We start from the raw sequence: 19899 nt of genomic DNA, 5'->3' as shown, positions 1-19899 counted from the left end.
GATAGCCGATGACGTCGGATTAACTTTAGTCGGTCAGACCGACACGTGAAGATCTATACGACTGTAATCTTCTCTTTCTTTTGTACTCTACAAACCCGAGTGATTCCTGCGATTGCAAATATGTTCGCTTCTTCGCTTCGTTCCGTCACTCGCAATGGCTCTTCAGTGGCCCGTAGCTTCAGCTCGACCGCTGCTACGAGCGCTGCCGAGGTTAAATCGCTGGGTGTGATCGGTGCTGGCCAGATGGTCAGTAATATGCACGGATTGAAAGTTTTTCGTCGCTAATGAAATGTAGGGTCTGGGAATTGCTCTCGTTGCCGCACAGAAGGCCGGAGTACCTGTCACTTTGGTCGATTCCTCACAAGCCTCGCTGGACAAGGGTCTCAAGTTCGCCGGTAAATATGCCCTTTCATCCTTCCGCCCGCGGCTACTCCAATTGTTGGGCTTCGCAAAGTCCCCAGGGGCCCTTACAGAGGAACGGTGCTAAATCCTATATTCACTCAGACAAGCTTCTTGAGAAGGATGTCGCTAAGCAGCGCATTACTCGAGAAGCCGCCGATGCAGCTCGTGCCCTGCTTACCCCCACCCTGAAGATGGAAGACCTCTCCTCGGTTGACTTTGTCATTGAGGCCGTTCCCGAGATCCCAGATCTCAAGCAGAGCATCTTCAAGAACCTTGCCCAGATTGCGCCCAAACACGCTATCCTGGCCACCAACACTTCGTCCATTCCCATCACCAAGATTGCCGCTGCTACCACCACAGACCCAACCGACTTACAGGCTCCATCTCGGGTGATCTCGACTCACTTCATGAACCCTGTCCCCGTTCAAAAGGGTGTGGAGATTATCCGGGCTTTGCAGACCTCTCAGGAGACCATGGATACTGCCATTGCTTTTGTCGAGCGTATGGGCAAGGTGGCCTCGGTGTCCGCCGACTCCCCCGGCTTCCTGGCCAACCGCATTCTCATGCCCTACATCAACGAGGCTGTCATCTGTCTCGAGACCGGTATCGGTGGCCGTGAGGATATTGACAACATCATGAAGAATGGTACCAATGTCCCCATGGGTCCTTTAACCCTGGCTGATTTCATTGGCTTGGACACCTGCTTGGCTATCATGAATGTGCTCCACCAGGAGACTGGCGATAGCAAGTACAGACCTGCTGGCCTCCTTCGTCGTATGGTTGATGCTGGCTGGATGGGTAAGAAGTCTGGCAAGGGCTTCTACGACTATTGATCTGTATCTGCCTGCTCTGGTATGATTCTTGACGACGCAAAATCATTATTTGTACCCTCACAAGATACCTTCTGTATGCTACCATTCTTAGGTTCTTTTTGAACGCCATCAATACATAAAATACAAAGGACTTATTCTTCCAGATATGCGATGAAACCTGAGAACATACTAAGATTGGTATTGGTTTAGATGTGCACGCCGCTCACTTGGGCTATGCAATCTCAGTTCTCAGTCACGTTATCCCCCCCCCCTTTCTCCTCTCTCCTCTCTTCTCCTCCCTAGCACCACTGGGCCAGTCCCGACCTATGCATCGGCGTGGACGGCTCCAGCAGGACCATCGTCGGCAACCTGCAACGCCGCCACAACCATTGCACGGTCGGGACCGCCCTCTCCTCCCCACACCGGATGATCGTCCAGGACCTCTGCCGCCTGCCAGCAATGACAAGTGCCCCAAATTGCGCCGCACACGTAGCTACTCACAAGTCAGCATCAAATCTGATGAGAACTGATTGAACATAGACCTGAATTTCATCTCAGATACATACCAGAACTCTGCTCCACAGTTGCACCTGATGTGCGGGCACCCTCCCCTCCTCTCGACCAAGCTATGGCAGCGGTAGCATCTCTGCCACTGCTGAGTCCGGGCCACATCCAAGATCGCTCCCAGCCCAGGGTCTTCCGTGCATTGCTGGCGTCCGTGAGCCAGATCTCGACAAGTCGAGCAGATCACGGCCCGGCAATATGGGCACTTCTGTGTCTTGGACCCTGGGTGTAGGAACCTGGGAGAGATCCAGGTGCGGCAGTTGGCTGCCGGACAGTACCATCGCTCGGCCGGAGGAGTGGTGCGCTCAGACGCGAGGGCCATGTAGACCTTTCTGACGCGCAGGTGCAGCGCCGGGACCAGCTGCTTGGCGGGGATCTCTTGGCCACAGCAGCGGACAGGGAACATGCTTCTGTCCAGGAATGCGACTTTCACCATTTCTCGGATGCAGGGGCGGCAGTACTGGTGCTCGCATCCCCCGCTCACGAGATTGGTTGACTTGACTGGCTCGTCGCAGGCCACGCATGGGCTGTGTAAAGGGAGTGTTAGTGAGTGCCTTTCTCTGTATATCATATGTGGATACTGACCTCTTCTTGGACATTCCGCTCTTCAAGACAGCCTTCAGTCTTTCTCTGAAGCCGAGCTTCTTGTCTTCATCATCCTCTGCTGGATCATCGCCCGAGGTGATGGCGGGAAGGACAGGCGCCGCTGCAATGGGATCAGGTTGATCCGGTGTATTGCTTGCTCCAGGTGCTGCATCCTCAGGCTGTGGTGCGCCCCCGCGAGGTCTGGCAATCTGCTGAAGCGGGTTGGGTGCATTGCCTCCTGCGAGTAGAGCGGCTTCAACCCATGGCGGGTGGCGAGTTCTGATAGTCTTCCAAAACGCTGAGAGTTGCTCCCTGGTGGATGCTGTCCTGCGAGTTCGTCTCTGCAGACCCACGTCGAAGGCAGGAACACGAAACTGAAACTGGAAGGGTGCGAAGGACATTTTTCAAAGACGAGTTGGTAGTGGAAGCCAGAGATTGGAGTGGATGGGACGATGTTCTTGTGTGTGAGAGTGCGTTTGGAAATGAGGCTGTGTGTGAACGTTGACGACGACAAGATTCGAGACAAGAAGAGAAATCGGAAGGAGGTAATTATATCTTTTCTTCCCCTGCAAGGCTACGACTCACGCCTCCCAACGATGAGTCGGAGGATTCCCAACGATTCCGTGGACGCATATACAACTACAGATCAACAGGCATCGCCCGCAGCTGGTCCATTGAAGCATGAGGCATCGACGACATTCAATTCTTTTGGATTCCGCAAAGGCAACGTGAGCAAGGCAACGCGAGGTGACTATAGCATGACCATTCTTTGGAGACACGGTACCTGGCCGTTACGAACGACTAAGCGTGGGTTGCAGGTCCCGCTTTGGTATGGCGGGATGGCTTCAGGTAAACTTCCCATGTCGAACCAAAGCATTTTCATACTAACCGTGGTTGTACGTTACAGACCATTATACCAGGAAGAGAGCGTATCAGAGCAGCGTCATCAGATTGCTTCGTGAAGGAGATCGAGACGAAACTTTCAGAGTATCTTTATTTACGTTGTGGAGACTATGACCAGGGATAGATCTGTGGATAACCATGGAACGAAACGCAAACAGCCGCCGTAATATTTGATCGGAGTGAAAACCATCAATTAGACAAATAAAAGGGTATCATAATGCATAACTAAGGCCGTGCGCTAACACAGCTCCTGAAACTCCGAAAAAGACTGACAAGTGCACAGTTGAACCTCCCAATCATATCATACCGGCAAATCGTCGGCCAGCCCATCCTGATCCATATTCCTGGTATTCCTGGCGGGTAATGGCCAACTTGCCAAGTTCCTCACGGTTGCTCGCGAAACGAGACCCGCCGAGCCAAGTAAAGCGGAAAGGACTAAGCAGTAATGAATGGTTAGTGATTGTGTAGAATGGGGATGTATCACGTGGATGGAACTTACTCCTCGGCCTGTCGAACGCGAACCACACATTCTGATGAGGCAATCCCGCGGATATCATTTTCACTGCGAGGATACATCAGCTTATCAGTTGTCTGGATTGTAGGTAGAAAAAATCTACACTTACAGCCGTTCCATGAAGCCCGGAATGCAAGAATTACCACCAACAACTAACACATTCGCCAAGAAGGCGGCATGCAATCCAGGCGGCAATACCGACAAGCTCTGAAGAATCATATCTGGGATACCAGCTTGCTGCATCCCGATATCACTGGGTTTGAACAGAAGCTCCGGGACAGTAAACCTTTCGTTGCCCAGAACCAGCACATCCTCAGACAAAATCTCTGCACTGAGACCAGAAAGCGCACCCTTCTTTTTCTTTGCATGCAAGAGTGGATCATGTGGGCGCATGAAGCCCTTCTTGTGAGCATTTGGATCTGGAAGCACGTAGTCTACTACCACGCTTTGGGCTTCTTCGCGCTTGCGATTAGCCTTCCAGGTTCGTTCCATGTCGGCCGTGAAATCATTGCTGACGAAACAGACAGCCTCTTTGACTTCGTTCATGATGTATGTCTCGTCTACCATGTTGTATTGGCGCATGGATACGATCTCTTTCAAGTAGTTTGTAAGGAACTTGCCACCGACATCGAGCCGTCGGATGGCACGTTGAATGGGCTGGCCTTTGTATACGGGTGTCACTGTTGTATGGGAGTATCCCGAATCGACGACCAGGAGGCAGTCCTTGGGCATGATATCGGAGTCGGACTGGGTGAGAGGGTCACCGAATAGCGAATTGACTTCATTCCAAGCATTGAGTGTCGGACCTTTGGTAAAACATGGGGGTTAGTATATCTGAGTTGCACAAATACTGTGATACCAGTATTTCCGTATCTTACCCAAGCATCTCACATAGCCTCCAAACCCCCATTCCTCCATAACCATCTCATCCGTATTTCGCTGCAACACCGGGAGGTTATTTGGAGCCTCGGTAAGCACCAGAGTGGTTTCCTCCGGGTGAGTAATTCGAAGCAGCTTATTCCGCGCTGTCGCCTTCTCCTCGAAGAACGTCTGGTCCCAAATCTCCCTCTCCGCTTCCCAATTCACAATATATCCCTTCTCGACCGGGCGGCGGAACACTGCCTCATTCCAGTCCGTGACATGGGTTGCAAGCTGTGCAGCGGTCCATATCCGGTTATCTCGAGTCTTAACTATCGCGTTTGGTATCGTGGAGCAGTTGGATAGGGCTTCTTCGGAGGAGGACGAGGGATCACAGGCGTAGCCCGCTTTCATTGTATAGGCGCCATTGTCGATGATGAAGGTTTTGGCGGGCAGGTTTCGAGTCGGGACATCTGGAGAGTTCTTTGCAGCCTTCGTAGAGGTGCGCGACTTTGTTGTTACCATTTTGGCTGATTGTTGAATGCCTTGAAAGAAGGTGAGCATCGAAGCTCTTCAGATGCTCCGTCGGTGTTTGTCGTGTTTGATTGATGGGGAACTTTTTGTTATGCCTGAGGATTCAGGTTCCATATTGGTGACCGTCGCAACGAAGACTAACACTAGTGATTCGAAGTAAAGTATTTGAAAATTATCATGAGTGGAAATTTCATTATATGACCTTGATTAAAGTAAAGCAAGCGTGCGTATGTACACATGCAGTCAATGATCGCCCCCGATGCTGAATGGCCTGAGATATATATGTACGTTGAATCGCGACATCAGGCTTATACTATACAAAGAGCAAGAAACCGAGAAAGTCCAACAAATTATCAAACTTAAATCAATCTGCATAATATAGAGCCTGACCACCATTTGAATTTAAATCAACAAAAACCTGGGCAATCAAATCTCAATCCTACAAAAGCCGTACAAACCATTTCCCACCTCCAGCAAAGAGCCCCGCCGAGCCCCGCGGCCAATCTCTCAATCAAAATCTCCGCCCAAAATTTCTCCATCACCAAACAACCACCACCAAACTCACGACACAGTGGTTCAACCACACCCCTCAAAATGGCCCAACAATTCTCAGTCATAATATCCACCACCCTCACCCTCCTCGAACAATTCCAAGCCACCCTCGCCTCGCCCACAACCGCAACAGCAACAGCACAAGGCACTCAACCGCAAACGCCATCCAAAGACACAGACACAGAAGCAGCCGCAAACGCCCTGCCCCTCCTGTCAAACTCCGCTGCTGCACTTAGAGCCCAAGTGACCAAGCTCTCGCTGCTGGCTATCACGGCGCCTTTCACGCATTCTGCCGTTAGCACGGTGCTACGCGCATGCAATGAGTCTGTCCTCCCATCGCTGGTTACGGCTGCGCTGCTCGTGACGCCGGCTGGGTATACGAAGGCTTTTTATTCGGAGGTTCTTGTGCTGACCAAGAGGGCCTTGGTGGAATTCGCTACACTAGTGAAGGGTGTGAAGGGGATTGCTGATAAGAAGGATTCGGCGAAGAAGGAGGACCCTAAGAAGAAGGAGGAGGGGATTTCGAAGGCGGAGAAGGATGGTGTTACTGTTGCTGTGGGTCGGGTGTGGGATGCTTGTGATGCGGTTTCGGAGGTTGCGAGTAAGGGGGGTTGTGGGATTTGTGATGCGTCGGGTTGAGCAGTGGCGTGATCTTGTGAGGGATGCTGTTGAGGAACTTGAGGATTGGGATCCTGAGGAGGATGATGAGTTCTTTGATGAATTGATGGGGGAGGACAAGGATGGCGGTTCTGATAGTGATGATGAGGATGGGGATGAGGAGGATACTGCTGCGCTGCAGGAGCAGAAAAAGTCGACGCTCCGTTTCCTCAAACCCGTTGCGCAGGTCTATCCTGCCATTCTTACCTACCGTCTTAAGAATGCTGGAGATAAGCCCTTGTCTTCGGCGGCTGGCATCGCCAAGCTCGAGTCTTTGATGATCAATTTGCAGAGCATACCTGATCAGGTTGATGAAGCTGCTGGGGCTTTGTACGAGAGCAACTGGGACAAAGCGGCATATCACCTCAAGCAGACACAGAAGCATGCTGCGCAGGCTGTGAACTTGGTTGCTACTCCATGGGCTGGCGCTGAAAGCGCAGACGGCGAGCAGCAATCAAGTGACAAGTTTACCGTTTGGTCGAAGACCTGGCTCAAGGTCATGGATGAAGTCAGCAAGCCCATCGACGCTGCTGCGAGCGGATAGACGCTCAACTACAATACTGGCACTGTGCATAACATGATTTACAATGGGCTAGCGGGATGAACAAGTCGCTAGTCCTGTCTAGATTATCTCAATGAATAGAATAATAAATGGGATACCTCGCCACAAAATTGTATATGTACATTGAAGGAAACGAAGGGGAAGATATAATACAAATGGCAGGTGAATATGAACTGGCAAAGGCTCATCAGTAAAATCAAAGGGAGAGCATGACAGCAAGCCACTGGCTTAGAAGGTGTCAACACGAGCTGCCGCATCCTCATGCTCCCACTCGGGCAGATCTTGGGTCGGAATATGATCCTTCAGGAACTCCAGCACAGCATCAGTTCCCTTAGCGACAACTTGCCAACGGGGAACCCGGAATCGATTGCCAGCAACCTCGAACCTTCTCAAGGCTGATCCTGTGCCCCAATTTTGCGGGGAACGCTCAGCACCGAGTAAGCCAATCTTTGGGGGTAGATAATCAATGTCGTTGTTACTGATATCCAAGACCTGCAAGCCTTGCACTGCCTCGAATTCCACGCTGGAAATCTGATTGTCCGAGGCCAAGAAAGTCTTAAGCTCCAAGAATGTCCGTCGAATGTGTGGGAGCGGTCCAGTGAGACGGTTCTTAGACACATCTAGGAAGTTGAGCGATGGGGCTTGCAGGGACTTCAGAAGCGACTCCAGGGATGTGAGGCCAGCCGCACTCAGATTGAGACTTTGCAGCTTCGGCAGCTCAAGTGACGAAGACATGAGATCTGAGCTTTTAAGCGGGTTGTGCGAGAGGTCAAGCTCAACCAGCCCCTGTGTAAGCATCGTCAAAGCCGGAACAGGGAAGAACTGCAGCTCATTATGTTGCAAGTAAACGCAGCGAATGTCCTCCGAGTTGATCAACGCTATCTTGTCTGTCTCGAGGTCTGTCAGGTCGGAGTATGATCTGTCAAGAACACCACCAGGCTTGACCCGCCACCCGTTCTCCAGCTCTGGTGTCTCCGGAGCCAGTGTGAACTGAGTCGCTACCGATCCCTCGTCATCTGTATCTTGAGGGTCGGGTTCGCATCGATTCCGCAGATCCTGAATGATCTCATCTGAACTCATGCTGAGCAGCTTCCGCTCACGAAGCGGGTTATTGGCAATCTTGAACGTCGAAAGGCTTTCGATCAACCCAATTTTCTCATCCACTCGAGTGATGTTGTTTCCAGTAAAATCAACTGTCTTGACGTTTTTGAGGTCCACGAAACCGACCGGAATCTCCGTAAGACGATTCTCCTCGGCTGCGAGAACTGATAGAGATTGCCATGTAGAAACACAAGGAAGACTCTTGATACGATTCACATTGATAATGAGGCTGTGAAGATTGGGCAATGAAAGCATATCGTTGGCCGCAAGAACGTCCAATGCATTGTTTGCAACATTGAGAGACTGTAGCTCCTCCAGCCGATCCACGCTTCCAGGGATCAAAGTCCCCTCCAAATTGTTCTTGGGGGCATTCAGGGTCTTGAGAGGAAGTTTGCTTAATGCTGCGAACGGCAGACTAGTCAATTGATTCTCACCAACATCCAAGGCCTTCAGACAGGTAAGCTCTGAAAGCTGTTCCGGCAGTCTAGTGAGACCATTGTTCCGCAAATCCAAACTCTCCAATTGACGGAGGCGACCGATTTCCGAAGGGAAAGATCCTTCCAATTTATTGGATGCCAATTTCAAGTCCACTAAAGATGGAATTTCCATGATGACCCCGAGCTTGTCCATAGTCAACTCATTATTCGACAAATTAAGGAAGCGCAGCTGGTGAAGCCGCCGAACTCCCATTGGAAGAGAAAGGAGCTTGTTCCCGTGTAGATCCAGTGTCTCTAACCCGCCAAACTGAGGGCCTCGCTCATCACTGTCAGGGTCGAAATCCACAGGGTCGATGTCAGGGAAAACGGCATCCGCGATTTCAGCCAATTCGTTATCCGCAGCAATGAATTTGACCAAGTCCACGTTCTCAAACCAGTTGGCTGAGTTCTCAGAGTCGAACTCATACATGTTGATCACCTCTTTGGGAATGTCTGTCAGCGACATTGCAGCGATGTTCAATGTGCCGGACGTGCGAGCGCCCTCAACGCGCTTCTTGAGCACAGCTGTGTTGGATCCCTTAGGAAGTTGGTTAAAGGGGTCTTCAAAATCAATGCTTTTCCACGTATTGATAGACGGATTGACGACTTCCGGTTTCGGCGCGTCTTTGCTTGCCGTCGTTGCTGCCGCTTTTTTAGCGGCCTTGGCCTTTGCAATACTTTCTCGCAGAGCGCTGGATGACTTGGACGCTTTCCTTGCCTCGTTTTGCGCCTGTTGCTCTGGCGTAGGTTCATCCTGCATGGTTGATGCAGCAGACACGTATCGCGAAGCGGTCGATGGCGATCTCATTGAGGCAGGAGAATCTGTTTGAGGTTTCCTGGTCTTCCGCACCTGGAGGGGCCGTTCGGGAGGACCCATGTCTGACAAAACGGGCTTTGAAGGTTTCTTTGCTAGGGAAGGGCGAGCAGGCGACGCCTTCGCAAGTACCCCTCCCGAAGCACTGGTTTTGCCGGGCGCCGTCTTCTTGGGCTCGGCAATGTTACTTCCAGGTCCAATGCTTTGTCTCGCAGACGGGAACCGCATCTTCGAAGGGCTTTCGCTGGCCTCTGAAACCTTGCCCGATGCCAAAGATGAGGCTAAAGGCACTGACGCGCGGGGCCGGGAAGGTAATCGAAGCTTGGACACGGGCTGTGTCAGGAGGTCATTCCCGTTTGCTTGACCAGAGGACGACCGTGATGGTGATCTTGAATAGGTGGACACATTGGATGGCGTCCTAGATGGAGATCGTATCGGGCTGGCTCCATTGAAGAAGCTCGACTGTCTTTTCACAGACGCTGGTGATGGTGGGATGTGCGAGATCGTCTCTATTGTCCGTTCCGAAAGAGACGGACCGTCCTCCCGTTGGCGACCCCGAGGCTCATGCGCAAGTCCGTTATCCTCTTCGTCTCCACCCAAGAAGCTCGCGCTATCTGATGTTTGTGTTCCGTTTGTTTCCGTTTGAGGCTCATCCCGTTTGGGAGAAGGTCGGATGATTGGCTTTGCTGGCAAGGAATAGCGTGGGGTTATCGGTTCCTTTCGAAGCGACTCTCGGGACGGTCGTCGGAGACGACTATGATCCAGTCCAGGGTCGGCCTGCAATCGATCGCGGGAGGGGGAGGGGCGGATGGATTTCGGTGCTGTGGACGTTGGCAGGGGCAGTCTGGACGCCGCTAGCCGTGGGATACCACTTGCTGGGCGGATAGTGGTTTTCGGTTGGCCCTCCATCTCTGATGTGCTCGGTATCCTGAAGCTCGGGTTCAAGGTGGTCAAGCTGTCAGAAAAATTATAGGGACGCCTCACGCTTGAGGAAATGCCAGGAATGCGACAGGTGTGCGGGGAAGTCAAGGGCGGGGATTGAATGTGTTCTGGTTGGTTCCCTCTCCTGGTAAAATACAAGAAAGAGTAGAGGAACCCCTGGGGCGCCGTCAATTTAGGAAGGGAGATCGATCGAAGCTAAAAAGGTTGATTGTTTACATTTACATGTCATCCGAGATCTCCAGCGATAGCGGCCTGAGGCATCAACTAATCATGGAACTGGGAGACGATTCAGGGAAAGACATATATTGCAGGTTTCATGTTACCGTTTTGCCGCAGCTTAATGATTTATGCATAGCCTACGGATGGTGACAGGTGTCATGTTGCCTGACCTATGGCAAACAAATTTTACTTTTTTTCATTCTCAGTGTCAGCGTGGAATGGACGGGTAGCTGCCATGACAAGGACCCATCTAACCGCGTGGCATGCATGGCAACAGTCATTGCTCATGATTCCAGAAGTTACTTGTTGATGGTGGATACTGTTATGTGATCTCAGAGCAGTAGAGGTAGGTAATTTAAAGCCCAACAGAACAAAGGTTACTGGTTTCGTAGATAACATACTATTTCTTGCTACGAAGGCCCATACCGCATCGTCTATTATAGAAGCATGGTGTTGCTATCTTTCTAAAGAAGAAGAGCCACAGCTGTCCATAAATCCTGTCTCGTGTGTTGGCCTAGAGCTCCACATTGGAGTCCAACTACTTCCAATCTTCTAGTTCATAATGACGTATAGAGGCAAAACACCAGCACCAGTGGACTAGGTAGCGGACTGGCAAACTTGGATATCATTGACCTCTACTTACCTCTACGGAAAGTCATCTCCAGCAGCTCCACCTGGTTCAATTTCCCTGTAGCTACCCATCTGCCAGGTACACTGACACCATTCAGTCTTACGTCATGGAGGCATTGAGAGGATTTAGTCTGATTGCCACGGTAACAAAGGATAGAATAATTTGTCACTGATTTCCAATGGACCCGATTCGATCTTTATCAATCAGCTATCTATCATCTACGTTCTTATAGTTCTTGCGCTATATATCCAATTTTGAAGCTAGGGACGTGCACAATGATGATGATGTAAATAACGAAACGATAAAATGAGCTGAAACCAAGCTCTAGCTTAGAGTATCCCCAATTTAGCGGTTGCCAGCCCAACCCTTAGCTGGATCCCGCTGTTCGCGGATGTTTACTTGCCTTGAGCGTCCCGTGATCCACACGCTAACCTGCATTGAGCCCAGTGGGGTCACATGTGGGTCACATGATTGGCCCAGATTCCCAGCGGAGGCTGGTGCAAAGCCCCTCAAGCTCCAACTGGCGCTTGTCCAGTGTGTGCTCCCCCAAAATGGTCCCCAGCCGCACTTTGTAATGCCTGTTCCCAGCCTCCCAGCCCCCCTCCTCCACGATATCAACCCAAAACCGTCCCACTACCACTACCACCACCACGACTTCCGATTTCCCACAACCCTGCTCTCCTCCCTTCCCTCCCTTTATCCGCTCCCTCCCCCCCTGTTCTTCTTTGTTCCACCCCTCCTAATTCTGAGATCCATTCTTGACGTCTTGTCAGTCATCGAGCTTCGCGTGTGTTCTCGAATCCTTCCAATCTCCGGTATGTGATCGACCACCGTTCATATCGCTATCGATAGCGGCCTGATAAACTGACCCAATTACCAGGGCGAGGATTGCCTTCCCCACGTTTGAAAACTTTTGATTCCCAGTCGTCATACCACTTCTGTATTGGCGACATCCCCATCGGTCATGTCTCAAACCGCCTTCCGATCTCCAAGTCCCCTCCCAGCACCGGCGGAGATTCTTGCCCCGGCAACCCCAGTCCGCCGCGGCACTCTTTCTCCTTCCCCAGACCTCAGTGTCGCTCTCAAAGATCGCTCCTCTCAATCAGACAAGAAGTTCTTGTCTCCACCCCCGCTCTCATCATCCGATATGACTCCGCCTCCTTCAACCCAGATTCCTGGAGCGCCTTTACGCCGGTCTCACTCGCGCTCCCTAAGCCCTGCCATTGTTCCCCCCGCCGACCTGGACAAGTCACTGTGCGACGCTTACGGGGCGTCTGACAACCTTCCAACGACTGAGGAGATCGACAATGCCAGCGAGACCCGTCTGCGACAAATCGCCAAGGATCTTCTCGCCGTGGCCCAAGAGGCTCGCATGTCTGCACTGCACTTCAAGCTCCAAAATAGTCTGGTCTCATTTGCCAGTAACGAGGCAGTGAAGCGCGCCGAAGTCGAGCAGCAGCTCGCAAAGCGGGAGGTTGAGATCCTTCAGAGCGCCGAGTATCGCAGTCGCTCGCGCCCTGCCGAACCCTTGACTCCCAAGCAATCTCACTCGGTTCCCACTGACGACTACCTGGCCGTCCTTCACCGATCGCAGGAACTCGAGAATGCCAATCTCGTTCTGGATCGCCGCCTTCGCAATGCCAAGCGTGCCATTGACGATGCCACTGCCCGCTCAGTGGAGCTGGCGGAACAAAATGAGATGCTGAAGCGTCGCATTCAGGACAACCGTCACCATTTCTCCCAAATCTACAACTACGGAGGTCTATCTCCCGGTATGCAGAACGAGCTGCACACGATATGCCGCGGCGAGCACACCGATGGCCTCGCAGCGCTTCTCTTTGCCGACAAATTTACCAACCGCCTCCATGAGCCGCAAGGCTCGTATGGCGCTCACTCTTCTGTCCCCGTGACGCCCAACCAGCCGCGCTCTGCCCGTCAGGATCGTCACTACCTGACGCCAGGCCGAAATGCCCGCGACCAATACGACAGCGACAGCACCGTGTCCCTGTCCGCTCCCGAGTCTGAAAACGACGCTGTGGAGTCCAGACCTCAGCACGTGCGGACTACCGCCCCGAAGACCAGCACTCTTCTTCAGACAAAGCTATTTGGTCATGTGAAGAAGCCCGGTGTGGACCGTGTCAAATCTTCCAAGCGCAAGGCCGGTTCCGGCGAGAGCAGTCCAGCCACGAAGAGATCCAGGACCAATGCTGGTGTGGGTCTGGGCATCGAAACCTAAGAGCCCAATCTTCCCCCCACCCTTCGGGTGCACGTCCGCACTGACACTCGTGGTCCTGTGCATGCCCACTCTGGATACGACTCATGAAACTAGCGCTGCTTCTTGGCCCTTTGGCATTCACCTGTGACGACCTGCTTTCTTTCGGGAATTATGAATGATGAACAACCCCATCTTATGGCATGCAGTATTCTTGGATAGCGATTTGAAATTTGAGGTTTTTTTTTTTTTTTTTGTGTGTGTGTGTTTTCTTGTTTTGCAGTGTCTGAATGGCTTCTTCTTGTCCATCAGGCAAAGGCGTTTCATACCGGGATCATTGTTTTTTTGCTTTTTCAACATGGACTGTCATGGGATGATCTGGCCGCCTCTCGAAGGACGGGGCCGGGTCTTTCGGGATTGGTAGATTGGGAAATTGTTTCAGACTGCATTACTTTGCATGGCTGTACCATAGGAATAGAACTGAATTCAATCATTGAGAAACAGTTTTCCAATCAGTAGTCCCCATATGTATCTCTAATCTTCATTGAGGAGTGTAGGTTTCTCGACGTGGAGTTGATAATTCGCACTTCCTCTAAGCTTGTAGTTGTAGTAGTACTTCAAATTTTGAATGATGACCCGGAATTCATATTAAAGGGTAACTGGCAGAGCACTCAGGAGCAAGAATGCCTAACTGAACTATCTGATGCTACACCTCTGGTTGGCATTGAGTTCATACTTGCAAGACCAGCCTCAGATCGCTACTATGTACATCCAATTTGTTGACAACTCTAGATGGTTATTGTTCAAGTTACCTTCAAACGAATACTGCTGAAGAACTATATCAAAGAACTTGAGAAAAGGATCTTTGTTCTCCTGTCATGCCTCAGGGTTTCCCCGTCTTGCTCAATTGTAGACTGAACTAAGATTATTTCTTATCAAGTGTTATCTACTGATTCCAGGTCTTGGCGCGTTGAAATGCGGGACGAGACCCAAAAGATTGATGAGTCAGCCTGTTCTGGCAAATTACCCGAAAGGGCTTAGTTAGGGCTCGCTAAGCGAAGCGGTGAGAGGTGAAAGCGGCCACACGAAAAATGGCAACTTCAGTTTCTGCCGTGAAGGGAGACTTGACCAGCAACCCTCCGACGACCACCACCCGGCTCGATCCCCATCCGTCACCATGGTGCGTTCCCTTCGAATCCTGGCTTGCGAAAGATGAAATGGAAGAATGAAATGCTCTGCGATCACTCTGCTCGATTTTCCGACAAAGTGAAGGGGCTGTTGGGGGAAATGTTGAAGGTTCATGGGCTGATTCAACTTGTGTGGGATTTATAGGCGATCAAGCACAACAACCAAATCCAGAAGAACCGTGAGTGGCCCCGGACAGTCTTGCAATTCGGCGCTCGTTATTTTCTCCTCGAATTCCTGGGTGCTGGATTGATTCAAGGTTTCAATTTCAATATCAAAGGCTGTGATGTGCTAACGGAGTTTCAATAGACTTCCGCAAGGATTGGCAGCGTCGTGTGCGTGTGCACTTCGACCAGGTACGACTACGATTCCACTCCCCGAAAATTCTTTTCTTTTCCCGCCGAACGACCCTACTCCCGACCGACCGGCATTGAATGGGAAAATCTTTTTGCTCGACAGAACTTGGTCGACTAACATGCGCTTTTTTTCTCGAATTTTTAGCCCGGCCGCAAGCACCGCCGTCGTGAGGCCCGTATCGCCAAGGCCGCCGCCGTTGCTCCTCGCCCCGTCGACAAGCTGCGTCCCGTTGTCCGGTGCCCTACTGTCAAGTACAACCGCCGTGTTCGTGCTGGCCGTGGTTTCACCCTCGCTGAGCTGAAGGTAAATCGACCTCTGATGCAATTGGGACAATTCAATCCCATGACAAATGGACCGCAAGAACAGATCACTCACAAATACCTTTTTCACCACAATTTAGGAGGCCGGTATCCCCAAGAAGCTCGCTGTCACCGTTGGTATCTCGGTTGACCACCGCCGCACCAACTACTCCAAGGAGTCCCTGGTTGACAACGTCGCCCGCCTGAAGGACTACAAGGCCCGCCTGATCCTCTTCCCCCGCAAGAGCGGTCAGTTCAAGAAGCTCGACTCTTCCGCTGAGGAGGTCAAGGCCGCCAAGGCCGGTGAGGGTATCGCCAAGAACGTCGGCGCTTCCTTCCCCATTGTCAACCCCGCCCTCGAGGCCGCCGTCACCGAGATCAGCCGCGACTCCCTCCCCAAGGGTGAGGAGGCTGCCTACCGCCGTCTCCGTGACGCCCGCGCTGAGGCCCGCCACCGCGGCCAGCGTGAGAAGCGTGCCCGCGCCAAGGTTGAGGAGGAGCAGGCTGCCAAGAAATAAATGTGTTAATTTTCTGCTCGTGCTGATGATGATGATCGGGTCGGTTTTCGGATCGGGGATGAGTGTACTGTGGCATGGCGTGGCGCCTCTTCCTTTTCTCCTTTCAAACTGAATCCCTCTCTTAAACCTCTCCTCCTCCCTATCCCCATTTTACCCCCTCCCTTTTTTTGTCTCTAAAAAGAAAGAACTCGGAAGATCCTCTCGAAATGCAAAACCGCCCAATTTTTCTTCATTTTTTTCTCCTTCATTTTCTCGTCGGCTTTCTGGTTCTGGTGTTGGTTATTTTGGGCTGGGCACTGGTTCGAATCCATACTGAACCTTGGACGCTATGGTCGAGTTTTTGTATTGGGTGTGATTTTGCTTCTTGGAAGGCTTTTAGGGGCGAGGAGATATGAAACCTTTTGGAGGTGAAAGGAAATGGGATGGGAAATGATTGAGGGTCATGCCATGGGCTCATTAGAGCGTTTCAGATAGTCCTCGCAATGACAAGAGGCTTCAAAAGTTCCAATGATGTCCGGTCAGTAGATGGGTACTTGTAGATTGAGTATTTGTGTATAGTACTGTGGCTCATATGCGAAACTCGCAGCAATATATATCTCTAGACAGTCGAGAACCTCCAAGTAGATTACTTCGCGTATATGTCAACGACACTCTATGTGACTGGGCAGTTGTGCTGCGAGGAGGATGTCGATATATATGCCGAGCATGGGTGGATGTTGGCAGGATGTATACACATTAGAATGTTGATTTGCCTCCAACCTTATAGAGCCGAATAGAGAGGGAAATGCATTTGACTCAATCTTCCAATATTACTCCGGCCCCATTCAAGTGAAACTGGTATCTTAATCTCATTTCATACCCATCCAACCCCAACGCCGACGCTCCCTAAACAGAACAAAAACAAATCAACTTATCAAGCATTACCTAACAAAGCGCCGATAGCACCCTCAGTTGCTCGCAAAATCGCATCCGCATGCACACCCCCGGCCGCATTTACCCAAGTATCAGAGGTCTCTTGCTCGCGAAGCAGCGCTTGAAATAGTTTCCGGGTCTCTTGATCGATTTTCTTGCTCGACCCACCAGAGGTTGACACACTGAGCTCAGGTTGGAGCTGTGGCTCTCCAGTCCACTCATCCATGACCAAGGCGTTTGAGAGAAGTACGCGAGGGCCGTTGTTGCTGGAGGACCCAGTTTTGATAATCATGGTGCTACGCTCCAGGTGGGGAACTAGGCGTCGAAGCTCAGAGACTGTGATAATGCCATCTTGAGACTCGGGGACAGCTTCCCTAGTACGCTTAGCAGAGCCGGTGCCGTGGTTATTATCGATACGTGCCCATAGCTGTGCCCGTGCTACTGATGCTTCCCAGTAGCGGTTAATGCCCCAGCAGAGAGTTGCCACGTCAAGGGCGAGAAGTGGATTCTCTAGCCGGGAGTCGATCCATTGTCGGAGTGCCTCAGGAACTCTTCTTTTTTTGCTGTCACTGCCCGTTGGGACCGAGACAGAGGTCACAGTCTGTGTCTCCGGGTTGGTTTCGTATACAACAGAGACATTGTACAGCGAGGGTGGGAATGGAGATGGTGCAGAGAATGTTAAGGTGTGCGTCTCCAGCAAAGAAGCCGACTTGGAAGCCGTGCGGCTTGTGTTTGTCCGAAGTGTCAAGGGGGCAAACACTGTAAGATACGACGGTGCCTTTGACGTTTCCTTCAAGGCGAATGGGTTTGTTGTCATCGGAGAGGCTTGGGGGACTGGGCGAGGAAGGGTTGCGGAGAATGGGAGGAGAGTAGAGAGAAGTGCTGACATGGACACGGGGGCTCTCGGCGGCACTGGTTCATTGATATGTGCTGACTCCTCGACGAGAAGATTCAAGAACTTATTGAGTTCTTTCGTGTCACTTGACAAGTTCATACCCGAATCGATCTTCTCAGCCCATTTGCTTAAATCCGCCAAGTCGTTTTTTAATGCGCGTAACTCTGCCTCTAGGTCCTTGCGAGTTTTCCGTTTTTCGAGAAAAGCTGTGGAGACATTGCCTAGTGTGAATTCCGTATCAGGGTATTCCTCCGTGGGTGATTGAAACTTCAAGGTCTTCAATGGGCTTCCCTGAAGCACATCCGTCGCTTGTCGTTTCATTCTCTTTTCATGCCTTGCACTCGGGCTGCTGCTAAGAAGTCCCCTCGGTCGATCTGGTGCCTTTACCAGACCTAGTTGTGTTGGTGTTGGAGGCAAATCTGGCTCCAGAGAATCATCATCCTCCATAAGCCCACCACCAAGGTCATTGGTGTCCATATCAACGTCCATGTCGGCTCCCTGTGTAGCAGTACCCAGCTCTAAAGCTAGTTGGTCCTCTGGGGTATTTGAGAGGGCTTCTGTCGGTTGTGGTTGTTTGCGGATGGGCGAGCCAAATGTAAAGTCTGCAGCCGAAATTCTCTTAGATAGTCGGCGAGGCGGTTTCGAGAATGCTTGGATGCCACTGGGACGTTTGCTGGGTGACAATAGCATTGGTGATCCGGACGTTCTTGGTGCTTTGAGAGGACTCGAAGGATTCAATGAGGGCCGAAGAGCTTTGCGATCACGAAGACCGACAGTTCTGGCGTCATCTTTTTGGGGACTTTTGTTTTGACTGTCTCGACTCGGCGACTGTTTGCTGGGTGACCTGCTGAGTGCGCGTTCGAGAACTTCGGGATGCGACCTGGCCAGGCTTGCCCTCGTGGGTGATTGGAAGGATGTGCGACTTGGTGATCGCGACTCCCTGCTGAGTGCAGGGGGTTGCGACGCGCCAATGGCGACCTCCAGGGCCTCGCCCGTCCTACGGCGCTTTGGAGGCGAATCCATCGTTGGGGTATATAATGGTTTAATGTTCAATGTTCAATTGTCCGAATCGCGCGCCCACTCTGCGGAGCGGGCGCATAAACATCGGAAGTAACGGTGTTTGCAGTGTTTGCATCTATGACTTAATCTTACAGCAGCTCGAGGATCTTCCCCCGTCTGCCCGCACACGATGAAGTGTCTTGCGGTAAGCAGACAGTCTCTCCAAAGGACGAGAGTCTGTTCTGGACCCTCTCTGTATCAATCGGTACCTTTCGTACCTTCTATTTCCTCATCTCGTCAATATGCCTTGATTCCGACGCTCCGACGCATGCGCGAACACGACCAGTCGACCTCCGCATATGACAGCAATGGTCTCTTGGGAGCCGCCTCGTTGTCACAGGCTCAGCCATTGTCAGGTTATTATTCTTTGATTCTGACATCTCCTTTGCCATACAGTGGCCGTACAACGACAGCACAATCGACTGCCGCTCCAACCAAGGACCAACCGTCCCCGTTGTCAGCCGCTGCGTCCAAGCTCAAGACTCCTCAAGAAAGGATGGCCATTGTCTTTGGATCTCGTCTTGCAGGACCTGGCCGCCAGTCTCGATACAATCCTGGTGAGGCGCCACCTGAGTCCATGTGGAGAACGGTCAATGGGGTCCCTATCCCTCCTCGTCCCGAGGAACCAGACAATTGCTGCATGAGTGGCTGTGTCCATTGCGTCTGGGATGACTTCCGCGACGAAATGGAAGAATGGGCTGCTAGAATCGCCAAGGCCAAGGCTAAGGGTGGGCCTGAGAAAGGCACTGCAGATATGCGTGCTGCGCCCCGAGCCGAGGTCGACTCGGCTAGTGCCAGTATGGATGATGATGGTGGTGGAAGCGCGACCAATTGGACTTTACCGAATCAAGAGGATGATCTCTTTGCCAGTATTCCGGTTGGTATTCGAGAGTTTATGAAGACGGAGAAAAGGTTACGGTTGAAGCACGAGGAAGCCACGCCATGAAAACTTATATATGGATGCTTGATTTGTGACTGCGCCTTTCAATACCCTGCTGCTGTGTATATACTGGGAATGCTGTTGGAAAGTGCGTGTGGATAGACCATCAGAGTTGGATGGTAAATACTGTACATAGAACCAAATTTTCCATGATTCAACGAACTCTAGCATTTCCAATTACGTCCCATTTCTTTAAATCTGGAAGTCCAATTGGTTATCAAGAAAACTATGATCTTGAGAGAATCTGTGGTCTAGTTGACTTCGCTGGTCTTCTCGAACGTGACAGCGCGTTTGCCCCGGACTTTGCCCGCCGCCAGAGTCCGTGCGCCGCGCCGCAGGATTCCCTTTTACCTTTTTTTCCCACGAAACTCCCTCAACCTGCCTACTGCCAGTCTC

General features: G+C 51.6%; 10 protein-coding genes across 10 annotated transcripts; 6 read left to right on the top strand and 4 right to left on the bottom strand.

The window, feature by feature from the left end:
* Positions 1-120: 120 nt before the first annotated feature.
* Positions 121-1235, top strand: N7458_000412 (3-hydroxyacyl-CoA dehydrogenase family protein; the record flags this gene model as incomplete). The annotated part of the gene is made up of 3 exons (XM_056903806.1): positions 121-246; positions 296-395; positions 505-1235. The coding sequence occupies 3 exons, from the start codon at positions 121-123 to the stop codon at positions 1233-1235; spliced, it is 957 nt and encodes a 318-aa protein (XP_056771573.1).
* Positions 1236-1538: 303 nt separating this feature from the next.
* N7458_000411 (BRcat and Rcat domain-containing protein) lies at positions 1539-2764 on the bottom strand (the record flags this gene model as incomplete). The annotated part of the gene is made up of 3 exons (XM_056903805.1): positions 1539-1707; positions 1781-2305; positions 2364-2764. 3 exons carry the CDS (start codon positions 2762-2764, stop codon positions 1539-1541), a joined length of 1095 nt encoding a protein of 364 aa, XP_056771572.1.
* Positions 2765-2959: 195 nt separating this feature from the next.
* On the top strand, positions 2960-3390 carry N7458_000410 (uncharacterized protein; the record flags this gene model as incomplete). Its single annotated transcript, XM_056903804.1, has 2 exons — positions 2960-3212; positions 3284-3390. The coding sequence occupies 2 exons, from the start codon at positions 2960-2962 to the stop codon at positions 3388-3390; spliced, it is 360 nt and encodes a 119-aa protein (XP_056771571.1).
* A 172-nt stretch (positions 3391-3562) lies between these two features.
* On the bottom strand, positions 3563-5163 carry arp6 (actin family protein; the record flags this gene model as incomplete). The annotated part of the gene is made up of 4 exons (XM_056903803.1): positions 3563-3701; positions 3766-3828; positions 3890-4586; positions 4659-5163. The coding sequence occupies 4 exons, from the start codon at positions 5161-5163 to the stop codon at positions 3563-3565; spliced, it is 1404 nt and encodes a 467-aa protein (XP_056771570.1).
* Positions 5164-5766: 603 nt separating this feature from the next.
* Positions 5767-6925, top strand: N7458_000408 (uncharacterized protein; the record flags this gene model as incomplete). Its single annotated transcript, XM_056903802.1, has 2 exons — positions 5767-6283; positions 6327-6925. The coding sequence occupies 2 exons, from the start codon at positions 5767-5769 to the stop codon at positions 6923-6925; spliced, it is 1116 nt and encodes a 371-aa protein (XP_056771569.1).
* Positions 6926-7171: 246 nt separating this feature from the next.
* N7458_000407 (uncharacterized protein) lies at positions 7172-10243 on the bottom strand (the record flags this gene model as incomplete). Its single annotated transcript, XM_056903801.1, has 1 exon — positions 7172-10243. The coding sequence occupies one exon, from the start codon at positions 10241-10243 to the stop codon at positions 7172-7174; it is 3072 nt and encodes a 1023-aa protein (XP_056771568.1).
* Positions 10244-12090: 1847 nt separating this feature from the next.
* Positions 12091-13362, top strand: N7458_000406 (uncharacterized protein; the record flags this gene model as incomplete). The annotated part of the gene is made up of 1 exon (XM_056903800.1): positions 12091-13362. The coding sequence occupies one exon, from the start codon at positions 12091-12093 to the stop codon at positions 13360-13362; it is 1272 nt and encodes a 423-aa protein (XP_056771567.1).
* A 1153-nt stretch (positions 13363-14515) lies between these two features.
* Positions 14516-15697, top strand: N7458_000405 (60S ribosomal protein eL13; the record flags this gene model as incomplete). Its single annotated transcript, XM_056903799.1, has 5 exons — positions 14516-14518; positions 14671-14704; positions 14833-14879; positions 15025-15183; positions 15281-15697. The coding sequence occupies 5 exons, from the start codon at positions 14516-14518 to the stop codon at positions 15695-15697; spliced, it is 660 nt and encodes a 219-aa protein (XP_056771566.1).
* Positions 15698-16610: 913 nt separating this feature from the next.
* N7458_000404 (uncharacterized protein) lies at positions 16611-18527 on the bottom strand (the record flags this gene model as incomplete). Its single annotated transcript, XM_056903798.1, has 1 exon — positions 16611-18527. The coding sequence occupies one exon, from the start codon at positions 18525-18527 to the stop codon at positions 16611-16613; it is 1917 nt and encodes a 638-aa protein (XP_056771565.1).
* A 304-nt stretch (positions 18528-18831) lies between these two features.
* Positions 18832-19509, top strand: N7458_000403 (oxidoreductase-like domain-containing protein; the record flags this gene model as incomplete). Its single annotated transcript, XM_056903797.1, has 1 exon — positions 18832-19509. One exon carries the CDS (start codon positions 18832-18834, stop codon positions 19507-19509), a length of 678 nt encoding a protein of 225 aa, XP_056771564.1.
* Positions 19510-19899: the final 390 nt, after the last annotated feature.

The sequence above is a fragment of the Penicillium daleae genome (assembly GCF_028827525.1).
Source record: "Penicillium daleae strain IBT 16125 chromosome Unknown utg000001l_segment0_segment0, whole genome shotgun sequence".
Taxonomy (NCBI): domain Eukaryota; kingdom Fungi; phylum Ascomycota; class Eurotiomycetes; order Eurotiales; family Aspergillaceae; genus Penicillium; species Penicillium daleae.
The sequence above is the reverse complement of the archived record's forward strand: the minus strand, read 5'-3'. Positions and strand labels throughout refer to the sequence as shown.